Raw genomic sequence first — 18,700 nt, 5'->3', positions numbered from 1 at the left:
ATCCGTTTCAAGTCAACCTCTGGGGGAACCTGGACTGACACCAGTGCTTTTCAACTACCCTAGGGAGCACCCACCAAGCTCCACTTCTTTTCACAAAGCAGTTGCTCATAATCGCATCACACCATTGCAACTCCATGAGGTTGACATTGGTAGGACAGGTACTTTTTTTTTTTTTTTTTTTTGAGACAGAGTCTCGCTCTGTCACCCAGGCTGGAGTGCAGTAGCACGATCCCGGCTCACTGCAAGCTCTGCCTCCCGGGTTCACGCCATTCTCCTGCCTCAGCCTCTGGAGTATCTGGGACTAAAGGCGCCTGCCACCACGCCCGGCTTTTTTTTTTGTATTTTTAGTAGAGACGGGGTTTCACCATGTTAGCCAGGATGGTCTCCAGCTCCTGACCTCGTGATCCGCCCGCCTCGGCCTCCCAAAGCGCTAGGATTAGAGGCGGGAGCCACCGCCCCCGGCCAGACAGGCATGTTTTGAGCAAGGCCCAGCCTGAACCCCAATGTGTGTCTCAGGCAGGCCAGGACTCATCAGCCCCTTCACTCCTCTAGGGTGTCTGGGGTACTGGCAAGTACCAGGGGACCCAGAGATGGAATGTCTGGGCTCACTCATGAACTTTGGGAGGCCAGCACTTTGGGAGGCCGAGGTGGGCAGATCACCTGAGATTGGGAGTTCGAGACCATCCTGGCCAACATGGCAAAACCTCACTTCTACTAAAAATACAAAAATTAGCCGGACATGGTGGCGCGTGCGTGTAATCCCAGCTACTCGGGAGGCTGAGGCAGGAGAATCGCTTGAACCCGAGAGGCAGAGGCTACAGTGAGCCGAGATCGTGCCACTGCACTCTAGCCTGGTGGACAGTGCAAAACTCTGGCTCAAAAAAGAAAGAAAAGAAAACGGAACCCAGCAAGCCAGAAAGGAGCCTGTGCAGCTCCTCAGGTGCCGGAGTCGCCCTTGAGGCAGAGTGAGGCCTCCTCACGGTCGACTGGACACCGGCGGAGCAGGACTCAGGACCTAGCCCCGTTCGCTCCAGGCTGCAGGGGAGCCACGCTGCCCACCACGGCGTACCCAGTCCCTCCCTAAGCGGGTCTCGGCTTTCCCGCGGAGCCTAATGGGCCTCACTGTAGTTCCGTTTCGAGACGCCTTGGACCAGGCTGCTCTGGCGGTCAGCCGTCCCCGAGGCTGAGGAGCCGGCGGCTCGGAGAAGGCTGCGCGGGAGGCCGCACCCTCCGGGTCGCGTGGGCCGGGAGTCCGCGGTCTCTCCAGGGAACACCCGCGTCCCGCGGCAACTGCCTCTTCCTAGCCCGCCTCGCCCGCTCCCCGCCCGCCCAGAGGGCCCCGCACGCGCTCCGTCCGCCTCCTCCTTCCGCGCTCGGAGCCAGGACGGTGGCGGGAAACAGCTTACGGGGGCCACCGCAAGGGAGGCGAAGAGCGACCGGCTCGCAGAGCTCCACGGACCCGGCGCGAGTCCCCAGCCACGCTCCGCACTGCCCCTCTAGGCGCGGCGCCGCTGCCGGCACAAAGCTTCCCGCGAAACTGACGTCGGCGCGCGCAGGCACCGCCCCCGGCCTCGCCCCTCCCCCGCGCTCGCCCCGCTCCCCAGAGCGCCGGCGCACTCGCCCTCCTCCTATTGGTTGCTGCGGCGCGGCGCGCCACGGTCGGCGCCGTGCGCACCTAGCGATTGGCCGAGCGGCGGCGGGCCGGGGGGTGTGTCCCGGCCTGCGCCCCGCCCCTCCGCTCCGCTAGCTGTGGTGCGCGCGGTGGCGGCGGCGGCGGCGGCAGCGGCGGCGGCGGCGCGTGGCAGGTCCGGCGGGCGCGAGGCGGCGGCGGAGGCCCGAGCCCGGCCCAGCCTCGTCCCGCCCGGGGCCCGCCTGGCTGCTACCCCGACCCCGGCTCCGGTCCCGTACTGCCCCGGCGCGCCGCGGCCTCGCCCCGGCCCCCGCCCGGCGCCTCCCGAGGGAGCGGCGCTGCCGGCCGAGAGCGCAGGCCCGGCCATGACCGACTTCAAATTGGGTATCGTGCGGCTCGGCCGGGTGGCCGGGAAGGTGAGCGGCGCGGAGCCCGCGACCCGGCCCGTCTCTCCCGTCCTGGCCTCCGCGCTGGGCCGGGGGCCGGGGCCGGGGGCGGTTGTGCGGGCGGCGGCCGGGGCGGGGGCGCGGAGCCCGGGATGGGCCCCAGCGGGGCGGGGGACGCTGCGCGGGCCCGACTGCTGGCCCCGCGCGGGTGCAGCTTCCTCTCGCAGGCCGGCGGGCACGCACCCCTCGGCTCTGGGACGCACCTGGCCACCCTCGGCCCTGCCCTGCCGGAGGTGGAGGCCACGGCCCTGTCCCGAGCCGGGTGCGGAGATGCGTGGCTCCAAGCCCGAGCCGCGTTCTCCCGGAGCCTTCCCCGTGGTGTCGGCGATCCGGGGCCTAGCGCGGCGTCCGGGCTGCCGGTGCGGCCACACGGTTTAAACACAGCGCCCTTTCCGAGGCAGCGCCACTTCCACACCTCTCGCCGAGGCGGGTCTGGTGTGGGCTCTTCTGTGCCTCCCAGTTCTCAGCAGGGCTTCAGGCTCGTTTTAGCGCTGCCGGGGTTGGCCACGTTAGGCTAAGCCTCAGACTCGGAGCAGAGAGGAAGAAGCCTGGGCCCTGATGCTGCAGACTCAGGGCCTTCCTCGACTTCTCTTCTTACCTGGCCCCCACGCTCCACGTTTGAGGCTGGGGATTCCGTGGCACCTGTGGGCATTGAGCCTTGGCGGTTTCTCGGAGCCACCTGTGCAGCTGCACCAGCCAGGGTCCTTACCCGGATGGGAGCCCTGTTCCCGTCACCAGCGGCTGCAGTTTCTGGTGGGAGAGAGGAGCCGAGGCAGTGTCAGGCGGCGTCAGGTAAAACAGGTTCAGATCCCAGAAGAAAAACTGCCAAGAGGGAGACTGGCCCGTTCTGGGACCTGTTCCTGTTTCCTGCCCCTGCTGCAGGAGCATAGGCAGGGCCTGCTGGGGAGGAGGCTTTTTTCCACCAGGGAAGGGTGGGCTCTCCAGTCGGGTCGGAGACCAGAGACCCCTTCTAACTCCACCACTGATGGCATTGTCATCCCTTACAGCTTTTCTTTGGAACATTTCAGATGGACAAAAAGCTTTTTTAAAAAGGGTAATTCAGTGAGCAGCTCAGCTTAATAAACACACCCTAATCAAAACCTTCTGGCTCTTCTGCCTCTTCTGCCTCAGCCCCAGCCCCTCCCTCAGCTCGGTGAAACCGTCTCTGCCTAGGTTTATTGGTGTGTTAAATGTTCAGTGCCACTGTTGGGGTTAGGCCTGCGAGGATGAAGCCTGATACCAGCTCCTCTGGCGCAGACTAAAGTGGGCAGCTGGCTTTTAACCCGTCTGCCTGTGTTTTGGCATAGACTGCACCACCCCAAACGGTGGAATGAGGCCCCCACGTGCTGAGCTGTCTTGGTCTGAAGAGGCCTGTAGTCACTTTCCACTTCACAGGAAAACGCAGCAGGCTCCTGTCTTTTCTGGTTATAAGGTTACTGCACCTCACGCAGATCCCAAATGTAATGATTTGAAACGTGGTTAATTTCCAGACCAAATACACGCTGATCGATGAGCAGGACATCCCGTTGGTGGAGAGCTACTCCTTTGAGGTAAGGATGGCTGTTCCCTCCCCTGATGCTTGTGGTCAGTGCCCAGGAGGGTCACGAGGAACGAGCTCTCTCCCCTGTGCTGCAAGAGCAGGCGGCCCCACAAGTGGACATCTGGTACTGGCCTGTGAGCCCTGAGCCCTCAGCCCCACATCGAGCCATGGCCCTGCAGAACCTGGCGGTTGCTGCCACTGGAGCCCACTGTGGCCCACGCGGCCTGGCGACAGGATCTTTCCTCACTTTCACCCCAGCTGCCAGCTCTTCTTGAAAGCAAATGGAATGTTCTCACGTTTCTGCTTGTGTCACGTGGACCATGTCTGTTAGCTCGAAGACCCTGCTCTTTAGAGCTAGCCACCTCTGCTGGGCCTGCCCTAGCAGCCCCTCCTGGCTGCCCAGCTGCCTCTCGTTCTCTGCTCTCATGGGGTCTTCCTGCCTCTTCCCAGCTTCCGTTCCTGCCGCTGAGCTTGGCCTCCCTCACCACGCTTTATCTCTGTGCCCCACACATTCACAGTAGTGACCTGTCCAGGGGGTTCTCTATCTCACTGCACCGTGGGCTTTTTTTAAGGGTAGGAAAATGTATTTGTCTATGTCCATTGTATTTTGCAGAGTTGTTTGTGAGTGTTTCTTGCCCGAATAGACAGAGCGGTGGTGGGCCACACCGGCCCCTGGGAGCCATGTGCCTGTGGGAAGCTCTGCATTCCCCAGGGTCTCAGGGACAGGGCTGGCATTTGTCCCTCTGGCTTGCTTGTTTCACTTGGTTTTTCTAAGAGGGAATTGAAGTGTTGCTGAGAATTGGAGGTTTTTTAACAGCTCTTTCCCTTGTTTCTTCTCAGGCCCGAATGGAAGTGGATGCAGATGGAAATGGTGCTAAGATATTTGCCTATGCCTTTGACAAGAACCGAGGAAGGGGCTCTGGGAGACTCCTTCATGAGCTGCTGTGGTGGGTGTTTCCTAGCTGTCTCTGCCCCCCGCCACTGGGCTTCTGGGTGAGCTCTGATGGCACAGGGCGCCTGGAGCCCCCTGCCCTGCTAAAGCCCTGCCTTGCCTTCCCTGAATCTCCCAATTATTTTTGTGTCCTGCACCACTAACCCAAAGGAATGAATGATTTGTATATTACACTTCAAACACCAAGTGGACTTTCTGCTGGGAGCTTGCCTGGGACTGGCGGCCTCTGGAGAACAGTGGTTGCTCCCCTTGCTGGGTTTCGCTGAGCCCCCCAGTGTGCATGGTAGGGACCACTCAGATGGGGAGCTGTCTCAAGGCCATCTGCTCAGGTGGTTTTGCGTTACAGTTTTGGCTGTCTGTGCTCCGAAGTCCAGGGGCCGGGTCCTCCCTGTGTCCCTGTCCTGTTTGGGCCACAGATCAGGTGCTTGGGTTTCTCTCAGCTGTTCTGCCTGAGGTACCCTCATCCAAAGGACCAGGGGCCCGATCAGATCACATGGCTGACATTTCTTCCTGGAAGGACTTTGGTGCCTGACCAGAAATATCCGTGAGGGTGGGAGGCAGCGATGCAGGGTTAGATGCAGGGTTTGCTGTCTGTTTCTAGGGAGCGGCACCGGGGGGGCGTGGCCCCGGGCTTCCAGGTGGTGCACCTCAATGCTGTGACCGTGGACAATCGCCTGGACAACCTGCAACTGGTGCCGTGGGGCTGGCGACCCAAGGCTGAAGAGACCTCTAGCAAACAGAGGTGGGTCTTCTCAGGGCCTGGCGATGCCGGCAGAGGTGCCTTTTGAGGAGGGCCACCTCCAAAGCTCTTGTTTCCAAGAGAGTCTCGTGTTTCTCCTCTGAGCCCTGATGCTTCTGTGTATTTTGGGACTTTCATTGTTTTTCCTCAAGGTGTGGTATCCTCCTTTTCTTCATGGGAGCGGGAAGGATCTTGGTGGTGTGTGTTTTTGTGTTGCTCTTCTCATAATTGGCTCTGGGAACCTCCCTTTAATTGGCATGACAAAGTGGGGAGAAGGGCTGCCTGCTCCAGGGCAGGGCCAGCATCCGAACTCGGTGTGAGCAGGGCTTCTGCCCCACACCCCTGGGAGGCATCAGCCTTCTCTCCTCACCTCAGGATTCCTTCCTTCTCTCCTCACCTCAGGATTCCTTCCTTCTCTCCTCACCTCAGGATTCCTTCCTTCTCTCCTCACCTCAGGATTCCTTTTTGTGCACACAGATGGGTCTTTTTGTTGTTCCTTTTGCTAAACAGTTTTTCTTAAGCAAAGGTTTAAAGCGGAGAGTGGTTCAGGGCTCAGCCCTCGGCCCCCCACCTGCCTGTGATCCTGAAAGTAGTGCTTTGCATGGGCTTCCCACCTGGGAGGGCAGTTCCTGTTGGCCCTAGAACCAGCCAGGCTGTGAACTTCGTGGACCCTTTGGGAAGAGCCAAGGGACCAGCAGGATGGGGGTTGGGAGCCCAGTTGAGCCAGGGAGTCACCAGCCACACACGCTTCACTGACATGTTCCCCCGGCGCCTTGAGGCTTCTGGGCACGTCCTCAAGCCTCTGGGCAGCCTTTCCTGGTGCAGGCAGTGCGAACTGTCCTAGCAGATGGTTGTCAGCAACGCTGGTAAGGTTTAGTGTTTCGGGCTTGGTGATGGTTGGTGGCTGTGGGTAGAATCTTTGCAGTTGTCACCTCAGAGTCATGCCAGAGCCCTGGGCAGCCGAGGTGGAAACAGTGGGAGCACCTGACACACTGGTTGGTGATGTGGGGACAGTCCCCAGGCCTCCAAAATGCCACCCCCAAACTGCTGTTCCTGCCACCCTGGAGGGAGTCCTGCAAATGCCCCCCATCCCTTCCTCACTGGGCCTCTCAGGACGAAAGCAGAGCCTGCAGTGTCTTTCGTTCTTGCTGGGCTGGTGGTTTTGTTCCCTGCTCTGTTTATTTCATTGAATTAATTGATTTTACAGATGGGTCTCACTATGTTGAGTTCGAGGCTGGTCTCGAACTCCTGGCTTCGGGGAATCTTCCTGCCTCAGCCTTTTTTTTTTTTTTTTTTTTTGAGACAGAGTCTGGCTCTGTTGCCTAAGCTGGAGCGGCACGATCTTGGCTCGCTGTAGCTTCTGCCTGCCCGGTACAAGCAATTCTGCCTCAGTCTTCCTAGTAGCCGGGATTACAGGTGCCCACCACCACGCCTGGCTAATTTTTGTATTTTTAGTAGAGGTGGGATTTTGCCATGTTGGCCAGGCTGGTCTTGAACTCCTGACCTCAGGTGATCCGCCTGCCTCAGCCTCCCAAAGTGCTGGGATTACAGGTGTGAGCTACCACGCCCGGCCCCACCTCAAGCCTCTTGAGTAGCTGGGATTATGGGTGTGCACCACCACGCCCGGTCCCTGCTGTAATATTAGAGTTTTGACCCTCCTCATGCTGCTTGTGAGTGAAGCCAGTCCTCTTAAGATTGTTGAATGGGGTTCTTATTCTTTCGGGGATTATGTTAGTTGGAACTTTGGGTTGCAAGAAACAGAAACAGATCAATTTGGCTGAAACAAAAATAGGGTACATTTTGGTATCCTGACTGAAATGTGGAGAGCCAGGGATGCTGCTGCCTCCAGCTCTGCGCCCCCACTCCCGGCTCCTCTCCGGGAGGCAGCATGGGCACTACCTAGCACCTGTGGAGTGAAGCAGGCACCCTGTTCTAGTGGTGTCTGGGGAAGCCCTGGGATGGACTGTAGTTAGCTTGCTTTGAGTCACTTTTCTACATGAAAAGGGAAGGGGAAGGAGTGCGTGGCAGGCAGAGCAGCATCCGTAGCATCTCCTGCGTTGTCCCATATCGATACATGCTCAGTGTTGATGCTGGGATGGGCCCTCCCCGACTCCACAAGTTCCCCCACTGCCCACCACTCCACCTGGCGGTGCTGTCTGTCCCTACCATGGTACGGGTCATTTCAGCCGGTTCTCAACAAGACTCAGGGTCCGGCCAGCCTGTGACTGAGTTACCTTGAATCCTCTCAGCACCCTTTATAGTCAGGAGAGGAGATAACTGCCATTAAGAACAGCCGTCTGGAAAGGGGGTGTTGGGCTGATGCTCCTGGTCGGCCCATTCTCCGTAGGCACGGCAGGACGCCCATTCTCTGAGGGCACAGCAGGACGAGTTGCGCTGGGGCTGCTGCCTTACACAACCCCCTGCTGCAGGAGGTGGGCCTGGGGTGGCTCAGGACCGATCAGACTTGGCCATCTTTGGTTTGCCAACATGGGGTTTTAGAACCCAGCAGGTGTTGGGCCTCTTGTGCTGGGTCAGCACCCCAGGCCACGAGCAGAAGTCAGAGCTGGCCAGTGTGGGCCTGACGTCCTGACTGGCTGGGTGCTGTGCATCTGACTGGATCCCGGTCTGTGGCCTCCCTGTGGTCCGGCTCTTTGTGGTGGGGTCACCCTGTCTTTGTCAGGCCTGGGCTATTGCTCTGCTTTCCTGGCACTATGTCAGCTCAGCCCCCACAAAAGGGGCCTCTTGGCAAAGGGGTGTTTTCGTCTTCTGTCTTCAGAAGCCAGCAGTGTCTGAAACTTGCCTCTGTCTGGTGGGACCTCACCAACATCTTCCCATGTCCTGATCCTTCCCCGTTTTAACCAAGTCTCCTCAGGGTCTGGCCTGGGAGAACGGGGTTGGTGGGGTGGTTTATGCAGCTCCTTTACTCCGTGATGCAGCAGGGCTGGGGCTGCCCACGCTTGCCTCTGAGCAGCCAGTGCTTGCTCCAGGGTCTGTTCTGTACAGCACATGCCTTTGAGGCTCCGTTCTTGGTAGAACTCTCCCGTTGTAGGCATCTGGCCTACTCAAGCAGGAGGAGTTTTTAGACGGACGTAGGGCACCTACCGGCATGGAAGGGGAAGTGGACCGACGGGGCAGTAATGGGCGCCTCTGCGGGTCAAGGGCAAGGAGAGGGGCCACCTCGCTTTGCGCAGGGGCCTGACCTGGGCCCTGTCTCCTGCCTACTGTCTGCCTGTCAGTCCCAGGTGCTGGGGAGAGAGTGATAGATGAGGCCGTGCTTATGGGTTAGTGGGAAGATGAGACACAGTATTTACTGTCAGGTGGTGAAAAGCACATGCAGCAGGGATGGGCCAAAGGACACTCGAATTCGGGCTCGGTGGTCCTGGGCAGGATGGCACTCTATGGAGTCACTGCATCGTCAGCCGTGTGCTGACCCTGTTTGGCCAGAGTGCAGTGAAGTGTCTGCTTCTTTCTTTAAGGGAGCAAAGCTTGTATTGGCTTGCAATTCAGCAGCTGCCTACAGACCCTATAGAAGAACAGTTTCCTGTCCTGAATGTGACCCGGTACTATAATGCCAACGGGGATGTAGTGGAAGAGGAGGAGAATTCTTGCACCTACTATGAGTGCCACTACCCTCCCTGCACAGTGATTGAGAAGCAGGTTGGTGTGCTGCAGTGCGGCCGGGTCCCTGGCACCTCTACCCTGTAGCCCAGCCTTGGTTTGGGATCTTGCCCTCCCACCGTGGGTCCCATTCCCCGGAGACCACTTAGCACCTCTTGGGCTTTTCCACCAGGGTGGTCTCCCTTTGTCCTTGTACCAGGGCCCAGGCCCTCCAGCCTTGGTACGTTGGTGTTTTGCTGGGTCTGTCAGATTGTCCGTGAGATGCAGTCTTTGCCCCACACTGCGTCCCAGGCATGATGGTGAAGCCACAGGTGTTGTGTATTTCAGCTCCGGGAGTTCAACATCTGTGGACGCTGCCAGGTGGCCCGGTACTGCGGCTCCCAGTGCCAGCAGAAGGACTGGCCAGCCCACAAGAAGCACTGTCGGGAGAGGAAGCGTCCCTTCCAGCATGAGCTTGAGCCAGAGCGATGACGGGCAGGGGAGCCGCACACACTCACAGCCTCCGGGCTCTACCCTGGGCACAGCAGAGACAGACTGGTGGTTGAACCTGGAGGTGCCAAAAAAGCCAGCTGTGGGCCCAGGACAGCTGCCGTGAGACTCCCGATGTCACAGGCAGTCTGTGTGGTTACAGCGCCCCTCAGTGTTCATCTCCAGCAGAGACAACGGAGGAGGCTCCCACCAGGACGGTTCTCATTATTTATATGTTAATATGTTTGTAAACTCATGTACAGTTTTTTTTGGGGGGAGGCAATGGGAAGGGTAGAAATTACAAATAGAATCATTTGCTGTAATCCTCAAATGGCAAACGGTCAGGCCACGTGACTAAAAACTGTCCTGTAGCCGAAGCTTCTCCCCTGGGCCGCGGGAGCCCCATGGAGCACGGCCTGCACAGGCGTTGTGTCCACAAAGGCAAAGTAAAGGGGTGGAATCATCCAGCCTCTGGGACATTCTCTGCTCCGCCTCCCTCTTGTGCTGCTTAGGATGAGGTCATTTTGAGTGGAGCCGAGTCCTTGTGGGTGAGGGCAGGAGGACCTGCCTTGCTCCTGGTAGGCCCTTCTGAGGAGCGGGTGAGCTCAGACCTTCCTGAGTCCAGCAGGGAGTATGAGTGAGACTCTGTCCTTGTCTTGTGGCAGGACTGGTGGGGTTGCTAAGTCAGCTGCCCACTGTTTTATTGGGAGTGGGGTGCTCTCGCCCCTGACATTGGTTAGTTCTTGCCTGATTTATGCGTGAAGTGGCTGAGAGCTCAGCTGTGACAGCTTCTGCCCAGAAGAATCCACAGGGCATGTTCAGCAGGCCTGCTGCAGATGGTGGAGGGGGCTGGCCAGCCAGGGTGAGGTGAGGGTCTCACTTCGTCTGTCCGCAGGGCTGTGGCTTCCAGGATAGCCCTCCCTCTCCTTGGGGAGCCCCAGGTGTCTGGGGCTGGTCAGCATCTTGTACCCATAGAGCTGCCCCAGGGAAACATGCCAGGCTGCGTGTCTGGGATCCTGCCTGTCTCCAGGTGCGCCCAGCCAGAGGCCTTCTTGGGAGCTGGAAGCCTGGCCATCCGACTCTGACCTGTCTGGTCTGGTCCAGTCCGACCCTGTGTTGGTCCCGCAGGTTCCTGCCACACTTTCCCTTCTTGAAGCTCCACTGCCACATTCCAGGACGCCCTGTGTGTTCTCATTGCTGCCCCTGGCCGGGCTGGGTTTTGTCTGTAAGCAAAGCTTCCAGTAGCTTCTCTGGGAGTACCCTGGGGGCTCCTGAAGAACAGGACTGCTGAAAATGGTGATAGCAACAAACTCCACAGGATTTCCTGGAGCTTAGAGAACTGCATGTGCCCAATCAGGCCCTGAGAAGCCCCCTTTGCTGCTGCAAAGGTCGGGGACATTTTTTGCTGAGTAAGTGAAAGCTGCCAGGGAAGGGGACATATGTGTCCCTAGAGATGGTGGGTCAGCAGGTTGTGGTTTGGGGCAGTCTTCAGGCCTGGAGCCCCGAGTGCCCTCAGGCAGCCTGCTTTCAGATAGAGTCTGAGGATGAGCACGGAGTGCAGGGGTCCCCTTTGCCTGCATCCAGGGGCGTGGCGACGTCATCCCCTGACCAGCAGGGCTGCCTTGTTTGGCAATCAGTTATTCATCGGAAAAGTGCACCGAAAGAAGCGCCCAGGGCCTCCCACCTGTGAGACACCACGCTGGGGAAGGGGGCGGTGCAGGTTCTAGGTTTGCGTGTGGCAGCTCCTCCAGGCCTCACCGCAGCAGGTGGCACCGTGAGGGTGGGATGGGCCCCACCACTGCTTCCCTCTCACCTGATACCCAATCCTCTGGTCATCTTTCCCCTTCCGTGGCCCTGACTTCTTGGTCTTCGTAGCCAGGTATCTAAGACATTCTATGAAGACATCCAGATGGCTGCAATGTGGGGTTGCTTCTAAAGCTTGTTTGGAGTGTGGTGCGTTGGGATGCTTCACCTGGTCACTCTCCCTCCCCCGTAGAGGGGTGTGGTTGAGGCCCTTTTGGAATGCCCTGCTGCCTTCCTGGCCAGCCTTTTCTGCGCCTCTGCCTCTGTGGGGGTCTGAGCTGTTGGCTCTCCGCCATGTCTTTACCCACAGCCCTGCTTGAAGCCCTGATGCTGAATACCCAGGCACCCGTGTGTTTCAGTCAAGTCCGCCTTAGCTTCCTGGAGCTGCCGCAACGAAGCAGCGCGAGCCGTGCAGCCTGAAGCAGCAGGAATTCACGGTCTAGGCTCTGGAGGCCAGAGTATCAGATGAAGGCGCAGGCAAGGGCCCTCAGGTGCGGACGCCTCCTCCCTGCCAGGGGCCTCGCCTGCCTCCCTGTGGTCTGCACAGCAACCGCCTTGCAAGTCTTCTGCATCAGCTTTCCCTTCTGCAGACTCCTGCTCCTCTGGGTCAGGGCCCACGCCTGCTGCTTCTGAGAGCCCTGTTTGTTAAGGATGCACTCTGAGGTGCCGGGGTCTTTAGTCCATTGTTTTTTGGGGGGCACAGTTCAACCTGTAACAGCCCGAGGGGTTCTTCCTGCCCGCTGCACACATTCAGACCATGGATTGCAGTAAAGGAAAAAAGTTTAGGGCCGGATGCTGTGGCTCACGCTTGTAATCCCAGCACTTTGGGAGGCCGAGGCGGGTGGATCACGAGGTCAGAAGATCGAGACTATCCTGGCTAACATGGTGAAACCCCGTCTCTACTAAAAATACAAAAAATTAGCTGGGCGTGGTGGTGCGCGCCTGTAGACCAGGCTACTCAGGAGGCTGAGGCAGGAGAACGGCTTAAACCCGGGAGGCAGAGCTTGCAGTGAGCCGATATCGTGCCACTGCACTCCAGCCTGGGTGACAGAGCAACACTCCATCTCGGGAAAAAAAAAAAAAAAAAATTAGTAGACACGGGCCGGCCAGGCCACATGTGAGATGGAGTTCGTCCTCAGATCATCTTGGCCAAAGCTCCTAGGTTAGGGGTTTTTTCAAAGGCCGTTTTGGGGGAGGAGGGCGGCGGCCAGGCGACTGGTGCTGATAATCATAGGGATCGGAGCCGTCCACCTGCTGAGCCGCTTCTGGGGGGCCCTGATGCAGCCACGGGTGTCAGACAAAGACCCTAGAAGGCGGTCTCTGAGGTGCAGCTCCGCCATGGCGGGTTCACAGGAGGCAGGCAGGGCGCGCCTGCGGCCTCGGGGTGCTGGGCTTAGTGGGGCGCGGGCTCCTCATCAACTTTACGAAGGCGTTGATTCCGGGGCAAGGCCTGTCATGGAAACTGCAGCCTAAATGTTAAGTCAGCGCGGCCCGATGGCCCAGGAGTAACCGGGAGGGCGCAGCTCGCTGTTGGGGTTTTTATCACTGATAGAACTTTTGCAAAGGCGGTTTCAAACCCACGGCTCTGTCACTAACGTGCCGTCTCCAAACCTGCTCTGTGGAGGAGCGGACTTCCCGAAGCCTTCGGTCTCTACGGCCCCGCAGGGAGCGGTGCGTCTGGCGCCTGAAGCCCGCCGCGGTCAGCCGGCCGACAGGGGGCGTGGGAGCCTGGCCTCCCAGGGGCGTCCACGGAGGCCAAGGCCCGGCCGGATGTCCCGCCCCGGCGCCCCGGAAGGAGTAGCGAGAGGGGCGGCCCGCGCTGACAGTGTCCGTGGGTCTCCGCGCTCGTCCCGCCGGCCCTGGCCTCGCCGCCCCGCGCAGTGCCCAGCCCGGCCCCGCCGACCCGCCTCTACCGCCGGCTCCGCGCCCTTCCCCGAGGGCTGGATGATGGGCTCTTTCGCCCTGCAAACGGTGGACACCGAGCTGACCGCGGACTCGGTGGAGTGGTGCCCGCTGCAAGGCTGCAGGCACCTGCTGGCGTGCGGGACCTACCAGCTGCGGCGGCCGGAGGACCGGCCTGCCGGCCCCCAGAGCAAGGTGCGCCCGCCGCGGCTTCGGGAGGGGAGGGCGGGGCCGGCCACGAGGTTGAGGCCGAAAGGCGCACAGAATCGCCCAGCAGGTGAAGAGGGGATATTGGCCCTTTGGCCAGGACGTAGGTTAGAAACAGTTTAGAATCTTTTTAAAAAAATTGTTCTCTGCCGGGCGCAGTGGCTCACGCCTGTAATCCCAGCACTTTGGGAGGCCGAGGCGGGCGGATCACGAGGTCAGGAGATCGAGACTATCCTGGCTAACATGGTGAAACCCCGTCTCTACTAAAAAAATACAAAACAAATAGCCGGGCGTGGTGGCGGCTCCTGTAGTCCCAGCCACTCGGGAGACTGAGGCAGGAGAATGGCGTGAACCCGGGAGGCGGAGCTTGCAGTGAGCCGAGATCGCGCCACTGCATCCCAGCCTGGGCGATAGAGCAAGACTACATCTCAAAAACAAAAAAATTACTTTTTTCTGAGACAAGGTGTTGCTCTGTCACCCAGGCTGGAGTGCAGCCTCGGACTCCAGGGCTCAGGGCATCCTCCTGCCTCAACCCCCTGAGTAGCTGGCACCACAGGCACGCGCCACCGCCCCCGGCCAACTTTAGAATCTTGAGAGCAGAACGTCTTCTGTATACAGGTGTGGCCCAAGCTAATGGATGGAATCTACAGTAAGGAGAAAGTGGGAATTATACCTTAACTTCTGGGGGGTACATATTAGGATCCAAATTGGGCACTGGAACAACAGGCCTAAGTCAGGACTGTCCTAGGCAAACTGGGTTCTGTGGTTACCCTAGCCATAGCTGGTCCCTGTTGGCCAGTTTAGAAGGAGCGTTCTCTACTGCGTCCAGGAGTGTTCACCTACTCATTAATCATATGCAGGAAAATACACGTTTCTCCAGCTCAGAAAACCAGAGGTTCTCCTTCCAGGCAGAATTCCACTCCGTTAGTCATGGCAAACCTTTGAGTTCCTTGGATCCCTTTTCCCATCCCTTGGGTTCCTTGGTGTCTTGGGATAATCAGAGAATACTTCTGCATTTTTTGTAGGGTGGAATGGAAGTTGAGGAGCCTCAGGTCCGTTTAGGCCGTCTCTTCCTGTACAATTTCAATGACAACAACTCTGTTCACCCTCTGGTCGAGGTCCAAAGAAAAGATACTTCTGCAATCCTGGACATGAAATGGTACAACTGTGATAATCCCACTGGGTGTAGAATTTGTCATGAGTAGTGATCAGGGAAGCCTGATGCCTTCAACGAGACAGGCATTGCATCTCAACTTTGGGTTTATTTCTTTGCTGTCCCGCCTACCTTCCACCTGGGGAGTGCTTTACCCAGGGCTTATTTCCTTTGTCATGTTCCAGCTGGGGAAGTGATGGGAGTTTTCTGACTTCATAACCTGGGGCGTCTTTTGTTTGAGAACACAGTTGTAGGCTCTAGCCCACTTTTGGAGCTGAGATTTAAATGCAGTGGTGTGTGGCATAATTGTATTTTGGTCAACAATGGAGCACGTATACCATGGTGGTGCCTTAACTTAATGGAGCTGCTCTATACAGGTGTACCACTTCTTATCCTTTTTATTTTATTTTATTATTTTATTATTATTTTTTTTTGAGACAGGGTCTTGTTCTGTTGCCCAGGCTGGAATGCAGTGACGTGATCATAGCTCACTGCAGCCTTGAACTCCTGGGCTCAAGCAATTCTCCGTCTCAGCCTCTTGAGTAGCTGAGACTTCAGGTACACGCCACCACGCCTCTTTTTTTTTTTTTTTTGAGATGGAGTCTCGCTCTGTTGCCCAGGCCGGAGTGCTGTGGCGCGGTCTCGGCTCACTGCAACCTCCGCCTCCTGGGTTCACGCCATTCTCCTGCGTCAGCCTCCCTAAGAGCTGGGTCTACAGGCGCCTGCCACCACACCCGGCTAATTGTTTTTTGTATTTTTAGTAGAGACGGGGTTTCACTGTGTTAGCCAGGATGGTCTTGATCTCCTGACCTCGTGATCCACCCGCCTCAGCCTCCCAAAGTGCTGGGATTACAGGCGTGAGCCACGACGCCTGGCTTTACCACACCTCATTTTTGTTTGTTAGTTTGTAGAAACAAGGTCTTGCTATGTTGCTCAGGCTGGTTTCGGACTCCTTGCCTCAAGTGATCCTCCTGCCTCAGCCTCCCAAAGTGTTGGGGTTACAAGTGTGAGCCACCATGCCCGGCCACTTGTTTTGTTATCCTTTATATTGTATTCTTACTGTATCTTTTCTATGTTTAGATACACAACCACTTAACTTGCCTGCAGTAATATGCTGTAAGGTTTGTGGCATAGGAGCAGTGGGCCATACCATATAGTCAAGGTGTGTAGTAGGATGTCCCGGCTGGGTTTGCGTGGACTGCAGCCCCGTTGTTAAGGGAAGCGTGACTGTGGTTACTGGGACGCATGGTGCACGCCTGTGCTCTGGGCACATTGGTGTGCTTACGGTGGGCTCTATCCTCAGGTGCCACATCCCGGTGGCTGGACATGCCCTCTTGGGCTTGGCAGATGCCAGTGGATCCATACAACTGCTCTGCCTGGTGGAATCTGAGGTCAGTGACTTACACTTGTTCTGTGGGGCAGAAGGGACCTGAATAGAGAGGGTTGGGGAGGAGGCAGTGCTGATACAGACATTTTTCTAGAACGATCTCTCTTCAATGGTGAGCTATATATAAACATTCTAAGAGAACGTGGAGTCTATTTTTAAGTTGTATTGCATTCTACATCCAACTCCAAGAGGAAGTCACCTCATGTGTCACCAGCAGAAGGGCGGAAGTGACAGGATGTTCACTGACCTGTCAGTGGATCTGAAAGTTCTCTAAGGAGAGCCTGAGCAAGCATTATTAGGTTGATGCTGGGGCCCAGAGTAGCAGTGAGCGTACTGTGTGCAGATGGCATTTCTCACTGATTATTGGAAAAGCATGTGAGTCCTGTGTGAGTTTTTCCGGGTTTCCCACAGTGCTCCGGAGCCATGCATTAGCAAAGTGACTTCATCTGATAGCTGTGGGGGAGGGGAACGGGGATGTCCCTTAGTGGGGTGATGTAAACAGCCTGAGACCACGCCCTCACTTCGATGCAGATGCTGCAGGTGGGGCTGGGCCAACTGAGGGCCTGTGTAGGAAAGGGCCTTGCTTAAGGCAGCTCAGAGCAGTTGCCCTGTCTTAGAAGGGAGGGAAAGAGCAGCCACAGGAAAGCTGTGGGCCCAAGGGAGGAGCGCATGAACCCAGGAAAGGGCTTTGGTACAGCAGCCTGCTGGGAGCCAGGGATGGAGTTAAGTACTGGCCAGGCTGTTTAGGAAATGAAATTTATATAGATCTGCATAAAGAGCAACCACGTTCTCATGGCTGCTCGCAGCTTCTGGAGTGGAAACCAGAGGAGTTTCCCCATTGTCTCTGTCTCGGGAGGCGAGTGTTCCAGCGGCCCTGGAGGCCTGGGGTGGGAAACCGCGTGTGCCACTGTGGTCTGGAGCCTGCACAGGTGTCTCGACAGCATCTAGGAGCGCAAGGACGGCAAGGGGGTGTGAAAGGGAGGGAGACCGTGCCCCAAGATCAAGCCTGTGGGAAAGTCGTCCTGCAGGTGTGAGGAGTGTGAACTCCAGTGTCCCCAGGTCTTCTTGGGGCCCCGGCAGGGGTTTCGGTGTTAGGTGCAGGTGTGACTCAGTGACTGATGTACTTCATTCGCATAGGGTGTAAGTGAGGGAACAATGACTTCCTTGCAGGAGAGGAACAGTCTTTTGGGGGTTCTGGGGCGGCTACTTCCCTTTGATGGAGTTTCTTCTTCTCCAGTAGAAGAGCCACGTGCTGGAGCCACTGTCCAGCCTCGCCCTGGAGGAGCAGTGTCTGGCTTTGTCCCTAGATTGGTCCACTGGGAAAACTGGAAGGTAAGGGCCAGGCTTGGTCAGGGGCCCTGAGTCTTTCTCTGAGGACCACTTCTGCTTTTCAGGCTAGAGAGCTCCAGCCACCTTCAGCGAGCCGCGACAGTGCTCCTCGCCCTGACATCATCACTGCCAGTCCTATTATAAAAAAAAGATCCCCCATTTTAGATACATAGCAATAGTGTTTTTACCTAGAGGAGTCGACACTGGTGTCTTTGACAAGCTTAGCAGTGGTTGTGATCTTAGCCAGCCAGTCTCTTAAGGGGCGTGTCCACCTCCCGGGGCTGTGGAATCCCTATCTCAGGACTTGTTTGGGAACCAGAAGAGGCTGATGAATAACGTTCGGCCGGGCTTCTTCATGGGTTCCCTGTGTCTAGGGCCAGGGACCAGCCCTTGAAGATCATCAGCAGTGACTCCACAGGGCAGCTCCACCTCCTGATGGTGAATGAGACGGGGCCCAGGCTGCAGAAAGTGGCCTCATGGCAGGCACATCAATTCGAGGCCTGGATTGCTGCTTTCAATTACTGGCATACAGAAATTGTGTATTCAGGTCAGTATTCCTCCACCGGTCACCTCTGATGGAAGGCTTGCTGAGGAAGGGGCGGAGGGAGAGGGGGAGGCCTGTGCTGCAGCTGTGATTCCAGTTGTGTTGGGATCTTGAAGACCTTTTATGGAAAGTGTACTTTTTTTTTTTTTTTTTGAGACTGAGTCTTGCTCTTTTGCCAGGCTAGAGTGCAGTGGCACGATGTTGGCTCACTGCAACCTCCACCTCCCAGGTTCAAGCGATTCTCCTGCCTCAGCCTCCCAAGTAGCTGGGATTACAGGCGCCCGCCACCACACCCAGCTAATTTTTGTGTTTTTAGTAGAGACAGGGTTTCACCATGTTGGTCAGGCTGGTCTCTATCTCCTGACCTCGTGATGCACCCACCTCGGCCTCCCAAAGTGTTGGGATTACAGGCGTAAGCCACTGCGCCCGGCCACTATTTTTTTTCTTTTCTGGAGAATGTACTTTCTGGGACAAAGGCTACAGTTGGCGCTCATCACTTAGTTATTCTTTTTTTGAGACAGTCTCACTCGTCGCCCAGGCTAGAGTGCAGTGGTGCAGTCTCACTCACTGCAAGCTCTGCCTCCCGGGTTCACGCCATTCTCCTGCCTCAGCCTCCTGAGTAGCTGGGACTACAGGCGCCCGCCACCATGCCCAGCTAATTTTTTGTATTTTTTTTTTTAGAGAGACGGGGTTTCACCCTGTTAGCCAAGATGGTCTCGATCTCCTGACCTCGTGATCCTCCCACCTCGGCCTCCCAAAGTGCTGGGATTACAGGTGTGAACCACTGCACCCGGCCCACTTAGCTATTCTTTTTTTTTTTTTGAGACGGAGTCTTGCTCTGCCGCCTAGGCTGGAGTGCAATGGTGTGATCTCGGCTCACTGCAAGCTCCGCCTCCCAGGTTCACACCATTCTCCTGCCTCAGCCTCCCGAGTAGCTGGGACTACAGGTGCCCGCCACCATGCCTGGCTAATTTTTTGTATT

The 18,700-nt window shown here is 57.4% G+C and overlaps 2 protein-coding genes across 3 annotated transcripts; both read left to right on the top strand.

Moving 5' to 3' along the window:
* The first annotated feature begins 1,737 nt into the window (after positions 1–1,737).
* Positions 1,738–9,856, top strand: ZMYND19 (zinc finger MYND-type containing 19). 2 transcript variants are annotated; one of them, XM_032165800.2, is made up of 6 exons: positions 1,738–2,046; positions 3,567–3,626; positions 4,457–4,563; positions 5,170–5,310; positions 8,784–8,964; positions 9,253–9,856. In XM_032165800.2, exons 1-6 carry the CDS (start codon positions 1,996–1,998, stop codon positions 9,394–9,396), a joined length of 684 nt encoding a protein of 227 aa, XP_032021691.1. In that variant the 5' UTR covers positions 1,738–1,995; the 3' UTR covers positions 9,397–9,856. The 2 variants fall into 2 exon arrangements, with proteins under 2 accessions (XP_032021691.1, XP_032021690.1); XM_032165799.2 differs by lacking the exon at positions 1,738–2,046 and adding an exon at positions 2,493–2,868.
* A 3,136-nt stretch (positions 9,857–12,992) lies between these two features.
* DPH7 (diphthamide biosynthesis 7) lies at positions 12,993–17,806 on the top strand. The gene is made up of 5 exons (XM_032165798.2): positions 12,993–13,293; positions 14,331–14,464; positions 15,762–15,849; positions 17,086–17,177; positions 17,549–17,806. The coding sequence occupies exons 1-5, from the start codon at positions 13,141–13,143 to the stop codon at positions 17,748–17,750; spliced, it is 669 nt and encodes a 222-aa protein (XP_032021689.1). The 5' UTR covers positions 12,993–13,140; the 3' UTR covers positions 17,751–17,806.
* The last annotated feature ends 894 nt before the right edge of the window (positions 17,807–18,700 follow it).

This window comes from Hylobates moloch, unplaced genomic scaffold (assembly GCF_009828535.3).
Source record: "Hylobates moloch isolate HMO894 unplaced genomic scaffold, HMol_V3 SCAFFOLD_10, whole genome shotgun sequence".
NCBI lineage: Eukaryota > Metazoa > Chordata > Mammalia > Primates > Hylobatidae > Hylobates > Hylobates moloch.
This window is presented reverse-complemented; position numbering and strand designations above follow the sequence as displayed.

Excerpts from the sequence above, each read along its gene's own strand:
- DPH7 (XM_032165798.2), top strand. The coding sequence starts at position 13,141 with ATGATGGGCTCTTTCGCCCTGCAAACGGTGGACACCGAGCTGACCGCG. Across the intron at positions 13,294-14,330 it reads CTGCCGGCCCCCAGAGCAAG|GGTGGAATGGAAGTTGAGGA; the intron begins GTGCGCCCGCCG and ends CATTTTTTGTAG. Across the intron at positions 15,850-17,085 it reads TCTGCCTGGTGGAATCTGAG|AAGAGCCACGTGCTGGAGCC; the intron begins GTCAGTGACTTA and ends CTTCTCCAGTAG.
- ZMYND19 (XM_032165799.2), top strand. The coding sequence starts at position 2,635 with ATGCTGCAGACTCAGGGCCTTCCTCGACTTCTCTTCTTACCTGGCCCC. Across the intron at positions 4,564-5,169 it reads CTCCTTCATGAGCTGCTGTG|GGAGCGGCACCGGGGGGGCG; the intron begins GTGGGTGTTTCC and ends GTCTGTTTCTAG. Across the intron at positions 5,311-8,783 it reads GAGACCTCTAGCAAACAGAG|GGAGCAAAGCTTGTATTGGC; the intron begins GTGGGTCTTCTC and ends TCTTTCTTTAAG.